The 19,311-nt window shown below is 40.0% G+C and overlaps 2 protein-coding genes across 2 annotated transcripts in view; one reads left to right on the top strand and one right to left on the bottom strand.

The window, feature by feature from the left end:
* The first annotated feature begins 707 nt into the window (after positions 1–707).
* On the top strand, positions 708–4,354 carry LOC106676590 (uncharacterized). The gene is made up of 5 exons (XM_024798553.2): positions 708–872; positions 1,245–1,565; positions 1,849–1,981; positions 2,195–2,252; positions 2,831–4,354. Exons 1-5 carry the CDS (start codon positions 809–811, stop codon positions 3,011–3,013), a joined length of 759 nt encoding a protein of 252 aa, XP_024654321.2. The 5' UTR covers positions 708–808; the 3' UTR covers positions 3,014–4,354.
* A 13,904-nt stretch (positions 4,355–18,258) lies between these two features.
* The window catches only part of LOC112432436 (protein NLRC3), a 3,307,575-nt gene continuing 3,306,522 nt past the window's right edge, over positions 18,259–19,311 (bottom strand). Inside the window, exon 70 of the mRNA XM_076881152.1 lies at positions 18,259–18,727. Coding sequence (XP_076737267.1) covers positions 18,718–18,727 — 10 coding nt within the window. The 3' untranslated portion in view covers positions 18,259–18,717. The remainder of the gene's footprint in view (positions 18,728–19,311) is intronic.

Raw genomic sequence — 19,311 nt, forward strand, 5'->3', positions numbered from 1 at the left:
GCGTGCTGGTTGGTGCATGTACAAAGGTGGTGAATCGAAGTGAGCATGACAGGGCCATAGTCATTCAAACAGGTTATGCTGTTTTTTTTCCAGAGAGAGGCACTGTGGTGGTGGGGTTCAAGCATGCAGGCACAAAATGACTGAGAAACCTATTACAGACATTGCCAGGGTAGCTGCTTTTGGGGGTGAATTCTCCTCATACCCTTGGATGCCTCAGTCAAAGTCAGTGTGTGAAGAGCTCCATGCTGCCTCGGCTAGTAGAATGTCTCTACGTTGGTTGGTGTTTAGTCAAGCAAGCGAAGCATTCAGCTCATCAAGTAGAGCATTGCGGTTGGCTGTGCCCCATCTGTTCCACTGCTGGAAATCAGTAACGTGTTGCACACTGAGAATCAGAGATGCTGCATTATCCTGTATTGTGCCTTACCTCTGGCCTTCCCTGATATATAGGTCTACATAGGTCATATTTGGCCTGTGGAGTGCAGTGGAGTGTGCATGCAGCGCAAAGGGAAAAGCATTATGTTTTGAAAGTAGGCCATGCTGCTGCTCAAAAAATCACACAAATACAAAGTCGCACAAAGTGGGGCCTAATTTTCCAGTCACTTTTGAAGTCAGTGTGTGAACAAAGTCACTTCCGTCAAGTGTGTGTTTTGATGTCATGACACAGTTTTAATTTCTAAGTGCGTTTCCTTTTTAAACAGGCTTTGAGGTTCAGTTAGCCACAGAAAAGAAATTACTGAGGGGGCAAGTCTCCTCCTTTCAATATAATCTACCGTACACTGACACCAGCTACAGTCACTTCCTGACCAATATGACTCTACGGAAACTTTGCTTTGTCCTGCTTCTGCCTATACTTGTGTGTTACAGTGATGAAGGTAAATATTTTTTTATTAATCATGTCTTCAGTTATTTTCTATCTTTCTTTGCAGTTACATAAAAAAGAGATGTGCTTTCACAAAAACATAATCACATGTTATCAATTATAGCAGTGATGAACTCAGACTTGGTTGTATATTTACTGTAAATGAATGATTGCAGAGATGCTCGTGAAGAAGGCTGGAAAGAAACCAGATGTCACTCGAATATGCAGCAACATTACTTTTATTTATGTAGGATTGTTTTGTTGTTGTTGTTGTTTTTTTACAGTTAATCTGTGTTAGGTTTTATTACCTGTATTTACCAATAAATGTTGGTAACTTAGCAACTGTATATCACACAGAACTGACTTCCAGTTTTACATATTTCAGCTGGTGCGGAGATTCTTATGAAAATCATTGACAAACAACCAGATGTTACTCGAATATGCAGCAACGAAACGCTGAACGTGATCATGCTGATAGTGTGTAAGATCAGCACACAGAGGAGCAGAGGAGAAGAGTGCAGGCTGCTGTATCGACATGGACAAAACTTTGAGCATGGATGTGACTCCAGGTTCACACTGATGAAAGAAAACGGGACTGTGTTTCTCCACCTGACAAATGTAACAGCAGAGGACGGCGGGAACTACACCTGTGAGTGTGTACAGACCGGAGGAACATATAAGCTCCAGCTCAGTGTCACTGTGGAAGGTAGGAATGTTTTATGTGATTTCCTGCTGCGCTAATGTTGTATTTAATCAGTTTTCTTTTTAGATATATTTTCTTTCATACGTCGTTTAATTGCATGAGGATTATTAAGAATTTTCATTCACAGCTAGTCAAACATAAGAAAGTGGACCCAAGTACAGTATTTGATTTGTGTAGCTTGTTTACGTCTGTGTGTGGATCGTTTTTATATTCATTGCTGTGATTACAGATGTCCTGATGATGCCAGCACAATATCATTGTTATGCTTCTTTATATTTAATGTCAGTGCCAATCTCAGAGGAGGAAGAGAACATCAATTCAACAGACACGTCTATTTCTCTTTATTTGATCACTGCAGCAGGAGTCGTCATTGTAACTGGAGTTAACCTGGCATTTTTCTACTGGTTGAGAAGTCGTGGGTGAGAAACTTTCATTCTTGTAATAGTTTGAAGAATTACTTTATTGTGTTCATCACAAATTGTTGGCAGATGAAGTGAAAAATAGATGAAATTAATAAAAATTTGTGCCAGATATATTCACTCTGTAAATCTCTCAGATGGTTTTCTACCATTTCTCTCTGCACATATGTGACTGCATGTTTCATTAACACTGACATCCTTTCTTATCCAAAGTTGCCGTTCACGCTCAGAAACAATTGAAATATCCGTACGTAAAACTTCATCTTCTGTGGTGAGTAATCGATTCTTAAGCTTTACCTGTACAGTCAAAGTAGTGAGACGTTTAATGTTTGTCATTTTAGTTACAAAGATGTACAACTGAAGTATCTACAGTATATCTACAGTGCACTCTGTGCACTCAGTTGGAACGCTGAGGTTTCAAAAGCACTTTTACCCACCAGTTTTTATTTAATTCAGAGGTCTCAGGAACGTGGTTTCTAACCAGATACTTACCCCGGACAGCAGTACTTTGCCTCCAGAGTCACTGAGATGAATATTGGACCAGGAGATGTCCTTTAATGTGCAGCAGAGTGTTTCTTCTTCACTAAACTCTTTTCACTCTCTGTGTTTTTATACGACTGATTTTAACGATTAGTAATAATTAAACTCTCCCATATTTTGCCTTTTGTCCTTTCTCTCTGTCACCATGTGCTTGCTTATAGGACGTCGTCTGGTTTTGCTTTTAATATTGCAGGGCCTTAGAGTGTTTTACAATATAAACACATTGAGACAACTGTTGTGAACTGATGCTCAATAAATAAATTGAACTGCATTATGATGCAGTATAATTTTTTATATATTTTCTTATAGTATGACAATGACCTGGGGGACCAGTGCAGAAGCCTTCGGCAGCCAGGAAATGATCTCTATCAAAATATCGCCTCAGTCCGCTATCAGCGTAACATCAGGACACATGCAGCAAGACGTGCTGAAAATGTCTGCAAGGATAATCTGGAAATGGATCAGATGTCTAATGACTATGAAAACATTTGAACTAGAACACAAGTTAACTTCTAGTTTGTTTCAGTCATCCAGTTGAAGTTCACAGGGGTGCTCGAGCCTGTCCCAGCTGTGCAAAGCCAAAAGCCAAGGTACATCTTGGATACACTGTCAAAGTGCGAGCAGACAATAGACAAATCTTCATGCTCACAATAAGTGGCCAATTTAGAAGTGCACTTAACCTAAACCAGGCATGTCTTTGGCCCGTGGGACAAAACTGGAGTAGCTGTCAACAATCAACAGAGGCATTGACTCAATACTAACAAGTTTGTGTCCAGCTTGGGAGGTATGTGTCAAAGAGTCAACAGAGAAGTGTTTTCAGTGAATGCAGATGTTCTCCTGTGCAGTTTTCCAAAATACCAACTGCACAGTGCATGATGTGGATGAAGCAAAACGGGTGAAAAAAATATCACAGATCAAAAAAGATGCATGAGAGTCACAGACCAGAGCTGCAGCGGACATTTGTCAGTGTTTTTACCTCAGTTTCACTTCAGTGCTTTGTATGTTATAACTTCACTCTCCTCCATGGCTGGCTGATGGACCAACAACAGCAGCCCACAGACCGTTTGTGCCATATATTTGTAACACTGCTCCCATCTGACAACAGACGCTCTCTGCAGGTAGACGGGTGGTTTGAAGCTGACCACAGACTGCCCGGAGACTGCCACTGCACTACCACCATTACGATATTAAGTTACAACAACACTGTGTGACAGTTAGTTCTCTTATTAAGAGACATTAATACCAATAAGCTGCTAACATGATGTTGTATTTTATTTACATGTCTGTTTTAGCACTTTAACATTTGCATCTGTCTAACTGGCTAACCATGCAAGACTATTGCAAGCATTGCTCTGTAATAGTGCGACATTTTGGACCCCAGGAGGTCCTTCTGTATCTGCACGATGTTTGACCTGCAGTCTTTATAGCCGCCTATGTATATTCTTTTAAACCTTTTTATTGTTTTTAAATGATAGTTACGGACCAAATGTTAAACTATATAGTTGAATATATAGTTAAAGTGTTTCTCTAGATACAGAGAAAGGTTTTACATCAAAAGGTCATCTGTCTGCATATAAAACAGAAGCTTTCATGCAGATGCACTTCCTGTTTAGAGACTTTGAGGTTTAGGTAGTGACGGGGGTGATTTACTGAGCGTGTAAGTTTTCCTCCTGTCAACACACTCTACAATGCCGCCCACATGCCACTCCTGTCCAGTCTTGAAAGCAAAACATGTATGTATAGTATAAAATGGTGAAATGCTGATTTCCATGTTTCAATTGAATCACTTGATTGTAATCAATTGATTGCAGAGACTTTTGTCAAGACCCTATAGAATCAGAAGTCCCGTGAACATGCACTAATAAAAGCTGCAGTTGTAATAGGGGATAAAGTGGTGTGCACAATGTGTGTTTGGATAAGATGTCAGTAATGCATTCACATTAAAATCACAGGGTTTCTTTCTTTTTCTTATTTTTCTTACATATCATGTAAAAAAACACTCCTGCAACATTTTTTCTCTGCCACAGATTTAGGAGAGGAAGAGTCCAGCATTTCAACACCTGTGCAAATGTTAGTTTATTTGATAGGTGCATCAGTAGTAATTATTTAAATTAGAGTTTTCAGCAGTGTTGTTGTATTTACAGCAAAGTGCCTGCAAAGTGTAAAAACTAATTAACTGATGATACTAGACCCTTAAAAGAGATAAACACCACTAGTCAAGTCATAATGGCTACTTACAAATACATAAGCACTCAACACAACCCACACAGTGATCTAATGCACAAAAACAAAGGAGACTTAAACTGGCTGAATCAATTACTGTAAAGAAAACATGGAGGAAGGCTTCCTGTGGTGTCTGGCTGCAGTATAGGTCATAAACCTGCCTCCTGCATTACAGCAGACAGGTCAGGGGTCAAATGAAAAGCAAAATGTTTACCTCAGATTAAATATTTCCCACAGTAAATTGGACAGAACTGGCCAGCTAAACACACGAGGGGATACAAATAGAAAAAATTATCTAAAAACAAAGAATGAAAACCAACTGTTAATTTAATACTTACTTCAAATTAAAAGTAATCAAACACAAAACTGACCAAATATCAAACTCAGAAATAAAAAAACAAAAACAAACCCCAAATAATATATTTAAGATGAATGGTTTAGATTCCCCCCCCCCACCCAATGAGAAATGACGTAAACAAAACTTCCTGTAGCAGTGATAGCTGTGCTGCATTGAAAACAACACATCATTTTCTCTCCAGTTACCCTCAGCAGTCCAACAGACCTCCAGCACCAGTAAAACATTAACCAGAAATTGTTTATGGGACATGTGTCGTTATTTATGTTTGTGGAAATCCATCCATCCATTCGCTTCCGCTTATCCTTTTCAGGGTCGCGGGGGGCGCTGGAGCCTATCCCAGCTGTCATAGGGCGAGAGGCGGGGTACACCCTGGACAGGTCGCCAGTCTGTCGCAGGGCCAACACACAGGGACAGACAACCATTCGCACTCACATTCATTCACACATTCACACCTAGTGACAATTTGGATTATCCAATTAACCTATCCCCACAAGTTGCATGTCTTTGGACGGTGGGAGGAAGCCGGAGTGGCACGGTGGTTAGCACTGTTGTCGCACAGCAAGAAGGTCCTGAGTTCAATTCCAACATCAGGCCGGGGTCTTTCTGTGTAGAGTTTGTTTGTGGAAATGTGCATTAAAATTAAAATAAAGATGCTGGTGTCTGACGTTACTGACTTCCCAATTGTGTGGCTTCTGGGGTGGCCTTCACAATTCAATTTTATTTGCACAGCGACAAATCACAACAATATAAAGTCGCCTCACGGCACTTTATATTATAAGGCAGACCCTACAATAATACATACAGAGAAAAAGCCCAACAATCATATGACTCCCTATGAGTGAGCAGTCTGGAGACAGTGGGAAGGAAAAACTCCCTTTTAACAGGAAGAAACCTCCAGCAGAACCAGACTCAGGGAGGGGCGGGGCCATCTGCTGCGACTGGTTGGGATGAGAGAAGGAAGACAGGATAAAGACACGCTGTGGAAGAGAGACAGAGGTTAATAACAGGTATGATTCAATGCAGAGAGCTGCATTAACACACAGTGAGTAGGAAAGGTGACTGAAGGAGAAATACGCATTGCATCATGGGAATCCCTCAGCCACATACACCTGTTGCACTACACAACAAATGCAAGCATGTCAGTTTTATTCATTTTATGCTCATCTTCGTACAAATTTTAAAGGTAATGCAGTCAAAACTTTGTAAGTATCTGAGTGATTGGATGAAGCGGTTTGATGACGTAACACGCTATTTTAGTTTAAAATGCTTATAATGTTATGATAAATGGTAGTTTTGTTGTTACTTTTACAATATTATCCATCCTTCAGCTTCAGCGAACATGACAGTTAGCAGTGTAATAATTCCTCTGTGATAAAGAAAAATTAGCTTGTTTTCTTTTTGTGTGGGAGCTCGCACAGTGTTTCAACTTTACAGCCTTTTAATATGAAAGTCCTGTCAGTACACTTCCTTTTTACATCATTTCACACTTGCCCCGTGAAGGGCAACAGTCTGACGTCTGCTTAGCCAGGAGAGCTTCAGCTTGTTTCTTTCCGCACATCTTCCTCTTCACTGTCGGTGGCTCACAGACATGTTAACAAGCATGGACGTATCAAAACTTTGCTTGATTTTGCTGTTACCACTAGCTGTGTCCCATGATGCTGAAGGTAATACAAGGAAACTATTTTCATTATGCATTATTAATATTTTTAAATTTATAACCTCCTTGCTTTTAGTTTAAACTAAACACATTATTATGGGATTAAAAAGATGGTTTAACATTCACAAAATATAGAAACTAAAGTCCTCTCTGACACAGGCTGAATCTTGTATTTACCGTATTTTGCTGTCCCTGTTTACAGAGACTGTTGTGAAGACAGTCAGGAGAGAACACGATGTCACTCGGATTTGCAACAAGGAAAGTCAGACTACTATTGTTTTGATTATCTGTAAGATCAAAAGACAGAGGGACACAGGAGGAGAGTGTCATCTGCTGTATCGACACGGAGAGAACGTTACTTAGGAATGTGACCCCAGGTTCTCAATAACAAAAGAAAATCAGACTGCCTTTCTGGAGCTGACCAGTTTAACACCAGCTGATAGTGGGAACTTCACCTGTGAGTGTACAAACACTGGAGGGACATATATTGTCCATATCAGTGTCACTGTGGAAGGTAAATGCATTTTAGTTTCTTTATTTGACACAGTTATTCAGCACTGTGTTAGCATTGTATTGACCTGCTTATGTGTTTTTTATTCTTGTAATTTGTTCATTTCTTTTCTTCTTATTTTCACTTACAGCAGTTTAAATACTCTCACTGACTCATTTATCAGGTACATCTTTGAACCGAGTTGGACCACCTTCAGCCATCAAACATGTCTTCATTTTTTGTGGCACAACAAGGCGCTAAAAACATTCCTCAAAGATTCTCAAGACATATTGAAATTACATCATCACACAGTTGCTGCAGATTCGTCAGCTGCTCTTACTTGAAGCAAACTTTCCGTTCCACCACATCCCAAAGGTGCTCTGCTGGATTGAGATCTGGTGACTGCGCAGGCCGTACATGATTTGAGCGCCGTGACATGGTGTGGTATCCTGCTGGAAGCAGCCATCAGACGATGGGTATTTTTTGGGCATAAAGACATGAATGTGGTCAGCAACAACCTTCAGGCAGGCTGTGGTGTTTAAATGATGCTCAGTGGTTACTACAGGGTCCAAAGTTTGCAAAGAAAATCCCCCACAGAGCATTACACCACCAGCAGTCTGAACTGTTAGAAATCAACTCATCGGGCAAGGCATCGTTTTTTTAGTCTTCTGTTGTCCAGACTTGCAAACTGTAGCCTCAGCTTGCTGTTGTTAGAGGACAGCAGTGATATCCAGTGTGGTCCGCTCTGCCTCAAGGTTTGATGTGTAAACAGCATTTTTACCCAGAGAATCACAGCTCACTGGATATTTTCTATTTTTCAGACCATTGTCTGTGAACAGAGATGATTGTGTGGAAAAATCCCAGCAGATCAGCAGTTTGTGAAGCACTGGGACCAGTAACATGTGCCATGTTGCTCTGTTTGAGCATTGATTTGCTGACATTTTATTATTTTATTAACCTTTATTTAACCAGGAAGATGAAGCTGACATGTGATTGACAAATGAAATGAACACTGAAATATTTGTGTTACACCCTGAACAAGTATACCTCATAAAGTGGCCAGTGAATGTATATAAGCAGTTGGACCAATTTCAGTTCATAGTAATATTCAGAAAAGATGCAAAAGAAGAAGAAGAAGACAAAAGAAAAGAGCACAGTGACAATATTTAAAGCTCTGTGGTTATAAAACTGGGGTTTCATTACTTCACTCAGAGTTTCAGTAGACGTAAACTGTGTTTGATTTGTGTTTTGATTTCCAGGAAATGAAAGTAAATGATTTTACTGACAAATGCATCTTTTCAATGATTTAGACACAAACGAGGCCCACACTTCAGCAGACAAATCTTTTTCCGTTTATCTGCCCGGTGTTGTGATCATCTTTATAACTGGAGTTATCGTGGGATTTATCTACTGGAGGAAAAGTAATGGGTGAGACTATTTTTGCTGCAGTAATTCAAAGATGATATAGATGTAGAGAAAGTAAAAGGAAACATCACATTTCAATAAATGAGAATTCGGTGTATGTTAAACATCATGTCTAGAATGAACACTTTTTATCCTTCCAAAAATAATTATCATTATTAAGAGAGAAGATAATATAAATGTAGATGTTCTTACTTGATTTTTCTCTGTTTGAATGTGAATAGTGTTACACTAATGCTGACATCCTTTCTTATCAACGTGGCTGCTTAAGGTCAGGAACATCTGGAGTGTCTGTACCTGAAAATCCCAACGGTTTGGTGAGCAATTTATTGCTACGATCTACAGCAGCTAGTTAAAAGTTTGCCAGTAAACATAAAACATGTACATTTATGTTTTAGGATGTTACTTATATAGATAATTACAGATTAGTGTTATAATACTATTAGTGCCAACTTCAGTGTCCTTTATTTTGTGAAGAAGCTCTTACAGAAATGAGCAGAAACATTAAATAATCCAGGCAACAGATGGAGAGATTTAAAGATCAATAGAGTGTGTGGGTAGACCGGGTTGAACTTGATTAATACCTAAAATATTTCACTTTTCTAAAGGATGACGATGAGCCAGATCAGCCCTATACAAACCTTCAGCAGCCATCGAGTGATTCCTACCAGACTCTCATCTCAGTGAACCATCAACACAACAACAAGACACGCTCAGCAAGAAGCACAGGAACTGTGGGAGTGGATAATAAAGCTCTATGAAACATTTTAAAGTATATAAAACTTTAGGTGACATACTAATATAATAATATTCATATATTATAATAAACGTCCATCTTTTCACACTGGATAGTTGTTTCCCAGTAATGGAGACCATTCAGTCATAATACTCCAACTCAGGCTCTCAGATTTAATACAATACAAACACAATAAACTGTGGCAAACATGACTCTTTGTATCAGACTAGTTTTGTTTTTGAACAAACATCTCATCATAATTTGAACACAATGTCCATCCAGATAAACAGAGAGATCAGTCTGGCTTAAACAATGTTGGTGGTTTACCTTCTACTGTCCTTCCACTTTTATGCACTTCTATTTTAGACATAGTAAAAGTTTCAGTGTAGACACAAGAGGTGAAATAAGGAGGGTGCAAGTCTTCCTGCTTTCACTATAGTCTACCTCACACTGTCAGCCACAGTTACTTCCTCACCAGCATGACTGCACGGAAACTCTGCTTTCTCCTGCTTCTGCTTGTGGTTTTTAGCAGTGAAGGTAAATATATATAATTAAAAAAGAAAAGCTGTAAAGCCAGGTGTTTAAGAAGAAAGCTTTAGTTAGGTTAGTGAAATAATATATGTGATTGATTTTCCCACAACAACAAATATATAGAAACTATAATCCCGATTTTGTTTCATTTTAACTGGAACAATTTATAGAGACTCTTGTGAAGACAATTGGAAAGAAACCCGATTCCACTCAAATATGCAGCAAAACAACTCTGAATATTACTGTGATGATACTGTGTGAGATCAGCACAGAGAGGAGCCGAGGAGAACAGTGTCGTCTGCTCTATCGTTACGACCGAGGCTTTATTCATGGCTGTGACTCCAGGTTCACACTGATCAAAGAAAATGAGACTGTGTTTCTCCACCTGCTCAACTTAACATCTGAAGACAGTGGGAACTACACCTGTGAGTGTGTATTTCGTGGTGGATTGTATGTTCTCCATCTCAGTGTGACTGTGAGAGGTAAAAACATTTTCTATTTATACCCACACCGCAGATTCAAGGTGGATGTTTGGAACTGCGTTAACACTTTCTTTTCTGTCATACATGGTTTGAGGTCGTCATTCCCGCCTGCAGCGGCTTAATGAAAGGTTTCAGTCAGGAGATGAACATCTGGAATGTTTTTAAGCTCTTCTTCTGGCTAATTTGTTTAAAATTTCATTATAAAACTGCTCCAATCACAACTTTGGTGTTATTTCATCAGTGAAATGTTTGAATGATGCAATTGTAACTCTAATGTAATGAAAAGATAAACATGTTTTCCACTTTAATATAACAGGCTAATGCAAATTTCGTGACTTTTCATGTTTTCAAAATGAAGTTTTTTTGTGTGTGTGGCAATATTCAACAGACGATGGAGATTCTTCTGGCATGAAGTTCATGGCTACAGTTCCCATCATTTCTGCTGCTGCTTCACTCATCAGTGTGGCTGTGATAACCTGTGGTTACAGCCTGAGGAGAAATCCTCGCAGGTGAAAACTTTTACTGACGCACTTAAACTCATGAAATGACCCTTTGAAATCACTTGAGCACATTACTGCATACAGCAGCCACTGTGGTGTTCAAAGTATCTCATAGGTTCTTTTAAAACACCACACATTAGTTGTAGACATAGCTAGTCTTGTTTTTGAGGTATTTTTCACCCCATGACCTCTGATGTTTTTATCCTAACAGAGAAAACAGATCAGGTCTAACTAACTTAACAGGATCTGAAACTCGCCAGATGTTTGTCAGTTTTCCATAGTTCTGTTTTACACTTAATTGTGCCGAGGCTGCAGTGCATTATGTCTGTGTTTTAAGCTGCACTTTAATTAAATGTAAATGACAGTGTAAATTGTTGTTTAGGACAAAGAGGACCGCTACATGAGCCTTCATCGGCAAAACATCGATGTCTACCAAACTATCTCCTCCGGTCGCCTTCATCATGATGCTGAGGCCACTGCATGTCACAGTCATGTACAATAATAATCAGAGATGGAGTTTTTACCCTGACTACGTGATCTATAAAACTATGATGCTAGACATGCTATCTATAAAAGACACTGACATTTTAACTTGCCAGCATCATGTGTACTGTTAGTTTGTTTTGCACTGAAAAAAGAGAAAAATATTAACGTCCAGTAAAACTTGTAATGATGTTGTGAATGAATTGCCTTAATTCATGGCTTTTAACACCATTTAATTTCTGTTTTTTATCTGGTTTGAACGTTGAAAATCCTCCACTTGGCTCTGTGGCCTCTGCCACCATTATGGTTTTTGCTATACTGGTCCACTTGATAGTCATATTTTATTAGAATTTGATTCTGATTTTACTTTATTTTGAGTCATTAGAATCAGAACGGGGGTCAGGAAAGAAGAAAAAAGATAAGCTGGGGAGAAAGTTAACAGAAGAAGAGGGAAAAATAGAGAAGAAGAGAAATAGATGGAGAGGAAGAGAGAAAAAATACTGAAAATCTATTTCATCATCTGCTGAAAAACACAAGGAAAAACCAACACAGTGGGGAACCCACAGCAACAACCAATAATATGCAGTAAGTAGGCTAGTAAGTAGTAGTAAATAATAGATATTAAATGTTACTGAGCAGTAAATGGGCCCAGAGGGCCGAGACCTGAGGGCACCCCACCCGCAGCACAGGCCCAACAGAGCCAGGGGGCCGGGCCCCACCGAGCAGCCGCCCAGAGTGAGCCACTAAACACAGAGAACCACTAATGCACTGTGGGTGGGGGCACCAGCTACTGGCAGGAAGTGTGGTGGGGGGAAATAATACGTGACTATTTTTATGTGGAGTGGAATTAAACTGCCATAGAATATGCTTGTGGTGGATTTGACTCAACACAAGCGTATTGTCAAAGTGTTCTTTGGCATGCATCGAGACAGTTTCTCAGATACTGAAGTGACTTGAGCAGAGCCAGTTAAAGCCTACTGTGCTTGAGTGGGCAGCTCAAGTTTCCACCTGGAAGGTTTAGTGAGACAAAGACAGGAAGTTAAAGCTGCTGACTAATAATCTGCAGGTTCCTGATTTGAGTCTCTGTTAAGAGGATGGTGTCTCTGAGATAATTGCTTTTGTGCATCGATAAATAAACAGGGAAATAAATGAATAGAAAAAAGCATCCGAGCGGATGTGCACCGATGGTGTGCCCACTGGTCTTAAAGTGTCTTTGTGCCCCTTACCATTTATGGAGGTCCCATTTGGGCACATTGGCATGGACCTATAGTGTACATGGATGTTGCTTTGTATTAGTTCTGGTATATTATACAACACAATAACATGATGCAGTGCTGCTGTGCACCATTTCTGCAAAGAGTGTGGTGCAAGCAAGGAAGATAAGATAACTCTTGCACAGTCATACCTAGTACAATAATACAACAAAATTGGAAACTGTCCCACCATAACACAATCATTTAGATACAATATTGGACTTTGTTTACATGTAACTGCACAAATAGAATTTAGAAATGTAATTATTGACAAGAGTGAACAACCACTTATAATGTAATCTACAGCTGTGACCAAACAGCTAGATAGAGAATCAGAAGTGTTGTGTTTTCTACAAAGTTTGCTGTTTCAGTGAGAGTCATATGTCATATCATTTCAAACAGTGGTGATCCAGAAATGTTGTACAAACGAGTAAGACTAACTATAGACTTTAGCCAAAGTTGTTAAGTTAGCTAAAGAGTTGGGATTGTGTGTAAGGCATAAATAAACCTAAAATGCAATGTTTTGGACGTTCTTTGGCACATTTCCCTGCTGTAGGGGTCTCTGCAAGCATACGGGGCTCTGAGAGGGAACAAGATGACAACGAGGAATTCTACTGGAAACAGTCGATCATGTCTGTCAAAGCTGAATTCAGGGCAAACTAGGCTAAATTAGTGTTTTTAGCTAACAGCTACAGTAAACATAAAAGTGACTGTTGGGCTATTATTTGTTAACAGGGGCGATTTTAGCCCATTTTTGGGGTGCTTTGGTTCATTTTTGGGGTGCTTTGGTTCATTTTTGGGGGTGCTTCAGCACTTACTTACTTTTTTTTGACAATATTTCCTGTTTGTGTGACACACTACTAAAAATATAAAAGGCAGAACTTGGTTGAGAGGTAACATTTTAATAACAAAAGTATCCATAATATTTTTTAATATTTTGTAATAATTTATTTGTAATAATTTATTCTGTTTCAGGAGTGTTTTTATGTATCTGTATTATATTATACAAACACATTAAAAGTGAATCTCTGTCCAAAATATGCACTCAGTTTACTTCTTACTCACTATGAGCATCATTCATTATTCTCCTCCAGTAATTAAGGTTAGGATATGTATTTTTTTTATTCCAATCCATTCTTCTTTGGCAGCATTTAAATAACCTTGATCAGAATTGATGGTTTTGTTACAGACTTTTCAAAAAAGTGTTTTGCTTTTCTTTCACAAATGTGGGATTAAATTGTTAAAAAGTACAAAACAGTGATGTCATGTTTTGTGACGAGGACCCAGGCACAGAGAGACTTGATGGATTTAAGAATCTTTTGATTTAATAAAGAAATTTGCAGACTTGCACAGAGATGGTAAAATTATGATGACTGATAAAGGAGGCGAAGACAACAGACGATGAGGACAGGGAGGATGCAGGGACAGAGACGGGGAAGAAGTCTCATTGTGACCAGTAAAGTGTATCTTGGCTGGCTGGGCAGCTCTCTGGGTGCTCAGCCCCCCGAAGCTCTGATCCTAGAATCCTCCCTGAATTGTGTTAATACAGTATGTCAACATGAAAGCATAACTGTACAGGGTGGGCCAGTTATATGGATACACCGTAATAACATGGGAATGGTTGGTGATGTTAAAGTCCTGTTTGTGGCACATTAGTATATGTGAGGGGGCAAACTCCTCAAGTTCGGTGGTGACCATGGTGGCCATGTAGAAGTCGGCCATCTGATACCAAATGACACCAAACAAGGCAAAGTAAATAATTTTTAAAGGTAAATGTAGAGGAAACATCAAAAGTTGTCACGGCTGGGGCAGCAGTCGTGTGGTGGAGTGAATGAGGACCAAGATGCAGACGGCGGTGGAGATGCGAGTGGAGATTTATTTACAGTGAAAATAACAAAGGTGAGGGAAGAAGTGAACATCAACCTAAACTGGGACAAACTAACAGACAAAGCAGAAAACATGAGGGCAGCAGGGAAACACAGAGATGACACGAAGAAGGAAGAGAGACGTGGAGAAACACCGATGGACACGGAGACTTTTCACCTGTTCCTTTTGTTTGAAGTGGCCGAACTTGGCCACAGTAGGACGTGGTCTCCCGGTCGCAGCCCGCATGGGGCCGATGCGATGCACTCTATCAAAGGCCATGTTCTTCACCGTGTCCTCCAGCAGCTTCAGGTGGGTTTTGATGAAGGTTTTGCACTCTGAGCCTTCTTCATCACAAGATCCTGGAAGCACTGATCAATGTAATCTTGGAGAGCCTCTAAACTCTCCCCGTTGTTCTCCAGGGTGTTGGAGATGATTTAGACAAATATTGTTAGTTAGAAGACTATTGATAAGTGTATTTGGTAATACTGAAGCTTAAAGGAATTTGTTCAATTCTAAACTACCATTCGCTTTAATTTTACGCCAAAATCTCCGGCGTCTGACGCAGGGGCGGAGCGTGGGGGTGGCTTACTGGGCTTAAGCCCGGGTTGTTTTGTCAGAAGCCCGGGGTCTTTTGGAGTGTAATTTTTCATAGTTAGATGCCTGGCTGACAACTGTATAAAACAAAAAGTACACACAATATTCGAAGCACATAGTGCACACTGTGGGAATTTACGACTGTGCGTGAATCCCCCCTGATATTGGTATGATCCGAGCTCAGGCACTAAGCGACTGAGCGAGGGGGCGGGGCAGCTGCTGCCCGTGAGTGCGCTGTTGGAGAAACGGAGCCAGCCATACTAAGGAGAGCTTAAGTTTGACCAGGTACCAAAGCAAATCATTCGTACTGTACAAATAATGTAAATATGACGGTGCATCACGAAAGATATGAAACTGATCACTTGACCAATATTACGTTACTTGCTCTTCGAGTGAATCAACAAATGGCGAAATGAAAAGCCGAACAAATGCTATTTTTTTAGAGTCTTAGCTTACGTGTGTTTATTTCATATTTTCAGTTCTTACCCTCCCCGACTAAATCGGTTTCAGTTATGTACTGAAATATAAGAATGGACATTAGAGGCTTCTTTCAAAGAAAAAACTCAGGTAAATGTTATTTTATATATTATGCTTTGTATGTTGTTCAGTATATTTCTATGCAAAACAAGAGGGATTTCAGTACACAGCAGGATATTCACATTTGTAACCAGATATTTACACTTTAGGGAGAAAACATAAAACATTTTTACTGTACAACATCAATTTAGAGTAAACTTTTGTTTTAGATAAATATTGAAATATATTTTGAATTAGTTAAATGTCAGAATAAAGAGAGACAGAGCTGTCTATTTATTATCACTTTCATCATATTAAGGAGTACATATACACTAAGTTTATTGTTAATTAATAAGAAAACTCCAGACGATTCCATTCTGAGCTGAAGAAGCTTCTGATAGGTTTGTAGAGTCCATGTGAGTAAACTGGTGGCACAGCTGTGGATGCATATAAGGCAAAACACAGAGCCTGTTTCTGTGACATGGGAACATCAAGAGATGTCAACCAAAACACCAGAAAAAGAACTGTGGAGCTCCATAAGTGTGGCTCAGTTTGAATACAATTTGGTGCCATTTGCAATTAAGAAATACAGATAGTTTCTCTCTTTACTCTTAAAGTTAACAAATATGTTTTTATATTTATCAATCTAAAAAAATAAACATTTAGTCTGATTTGATGTTACAATTAAAAAAGTGTTTTTATCTGAAGAGTAAATATCTGGTTTCAACTGTATATTTGATGATTGTCAGCACAAAGAGGGAGAGAGAGGAGAACGAGGACAGAACAGATGAACAAGAGCAGGTGAGACACACATGTTAGTCAAATGGTTGTTTACCAAAAGTATCAGCGTATCATAGGTCCTCATGTATCTCGTACCTACTGTTTCTTTTTAGGTTTGTTATTTTTCAAATTCTACTTTGGTAGAATTAAAAAACAAGTGTAGTGCAGGTCTATGATGATTTTTAGTGCTATCATCTAGTTCTGATTGTGGTTCTGTCTTGGTTAAGTCCTCAGTAGTCCTGATTTTGAACTGTTGTAGTCCTGTTTTAATTCTGGATCAGTTCTGGGTCTGGTTGAATTGTGGTTTAGTCCCTGTGTCTTGATACAGCCCCGACTTCGTTCTGTCTTGCTGCTCAATTAAAAAACTAGTTTAAGGTGTCCTGCATGTGTGATATATATATTTCCCTATATGAAGTCATTCTTTTTTGAACAAAGCCTATTAATCTTTCAGTCATTTCTACCCCCCCCCCGAAAAAAAAAAAAATCCCACATGCATACTACTCTTTGGGCTAAGCCCCGGGTGTTTCAAATGTCTGGCTCCGCCTCTGGTCTGACGTCAGTTACAACATGAGTCACTTACCTCTGTCACTCTGAAGTCACATTGAGTTTTCCTCACTGACTATTTCAGACAGGATTGTGGGAGCAACACAAAAAGCAGCTTCAGCTGGAAACACACAGTTTAGTGTCTTTGCTGCTCGCTTTAAGTCACAATAAACAGGAAACTCATTGTGTCTCATGTCAGAATCACTCATATACAGGACAGGAAGAGGCGGAGCTTATTTCCTGCAGGGAGAGGTTAGCAGTCTGTGTCTTTCTCATTTCTGACTCCTAAAGAGCTGAAAAACACAGGCTGTTATTGGCTGGCTGACACTGGGATTAATGTCCTTGAAGCCAGCAGTCTTTAATGTCCAGGTTCAGAACGGGCAGGTGAAAAACAGTCCTTTATGTCCTCTGATGTTCAATAAACTGTCCTGATTACTGAGGGAGCAGAGAAAGTGTCTCCATCACTCACCACAGCTGGATGCTCTGAAATCCTGGAATCCAGCTGTGGAGAGGAGCGCCGGCGGCGTGGACGCAGTTTAGTAATCAGGGAACGGGAGGCAGGAGGGAAACACAGCTGGGACCAATTACACACACGAGACAGGAAACAGTAACACAGGACTGTCAAAGTAAAACAGGAAATATAACACAGAGTCCAAAGTAAGGAGACGTGGGACACAATGAAGACACAGAAACAGAAACCAGAACTATAATCACAAAACAAACTCAGAAACATAAAGAGTGAATCAGCTGATTCAGTGTTTGTGACAAAAACATGGATCCTGGTTAATAACTTTTATTTGTTTGTTTCTGTATTATTTTGTGTATCGTTCTTATGAGCTGTTGTTTTTTCAGTGAAATATTATTTCATTGTTTTAAGCTTTTTGTTGACTTTGAAGTGCTTAAGTTGATATTTTTGAACATTTAATTTGTTCGATTATTGTCGAGTCGATAAAACTGTCAAACGCACAGCTGCTTCCAGCACGGCCGGAGGAGAGGTGGCCGAGCAGACGCACAACACACACAGCTCACAGGTTTGCATTTCTAGATATTGCAGATGTTGCAGAAATTGAGAGTAAAGAACTCAGAGATCCAGCGCTGTCTCCTGCCCCTTATTTATACACCACAACACAACGACAGGCGTAACTCACACAAACGGGTAACATGAGGCTCAGATGCTTTGGACGTGTTCACATATACTGGACACAGAATGATGAAGATGGAGCTGCAGGAAGGAGGAAAAGAGGAAAAACACAGAAAAGATTCACAGATGTGGTGAAAAAGGACACGACAGCTTCTGTTTGTTAGTTTGGTTTTTCTTTATTTGGTAAAGATTCAGAAATAAAGAGAAGATCACATGTTTGAATATTATATTAACGTTCTGTAATTACAACAAGTTGTAAAATCTTTCCAGAGTGAGACAGAGACTGTGCAGAGACTGTAGAAGGACAGAGCAGCAGCAGAGCAGTCCAGATACACTGATGATCCTCTGTCAGATCCAGAGGGACACACAGGGCTGATGCTGGACTCTACATTGTGTCTGACAGTGGAGCTGTTCTCAGAGCAGTTCACTCTGCAGCACTGACAGTCATCTGCACTTCATTCCTCTGTCAGTCACTGCTGGATGAAGCTCTCCTCTCCACCTCCCAGTAACATGGCCCAGTCAGAGCGTCTCTACACACAAGCTGCTGCTGCTTCAACCTCTCTGGATCATCAGGACACAGCTGCTCCTCTCTCAGCACACACACCGTCCTGTTTACCATCATCACCTCCACCTGCAGAGAGAAGGAGGAAGAGCAGAGGAGATAAACGAGTGTTTCCAGAGACTCTTCATCAGCTGTCAGTCAGTGATGCAGCACATCCAGTATAAAGAGCAGCAGGGACGTCAGTGCTGGGACTGTACTAGGACTCATTGTTGCTTCACTTTTTCTAATCTTTGGATTTTTATTGAAGTTGCTGAAAATGTTTTTCCCTCCTAGTTTGAGTTTGGACTTTCATTCATTAGAAGAACCTTGGTGTGTCCACTCTGAGCTCTGTAGGAACCCCAACAACAAGCCCAACAATCCAGATGGACGGTTCCAGCTGTTAACTGGAGGAATTCCATCCAAACATCTGCTCTCACTAAATTCTTCCTCACCTACAGACTGTGTTCTTCACTGCTTTAAACTTGGAAATCAATGCAGTCATTGGTCTGCGTGCTGCTTTGTTCAGAGAGCTGATTGGCTGTTGACAGTGTTTGATCAGAGCGTGTCAGCCGTTACTATGGTGACCATAAAGGTGAGAAACAGGAAGTGTTTGTGTCCAATCCTGAAGCCTGTCACCGTTCTCCTCTCACAGCTTCACTGAGAAGCTGCAGCTT

Source organism: Maylandia zebra, unplaced genomic scaffold (assembly GCF_041146795.1).
Source record: "Maylandia zebra isolate NMK-2024a unplaced genomic scaffold, Mzebra_GT3a scaffold03, whole genome shotgun sequence".
NCBI classification, from domain to species: domain Eukaryota; kingdom Metazoa; phylum Chordata; class Actinopteri; order Cichliformes; family Cichlidae; genus Maylandia; species Maylandia zebra.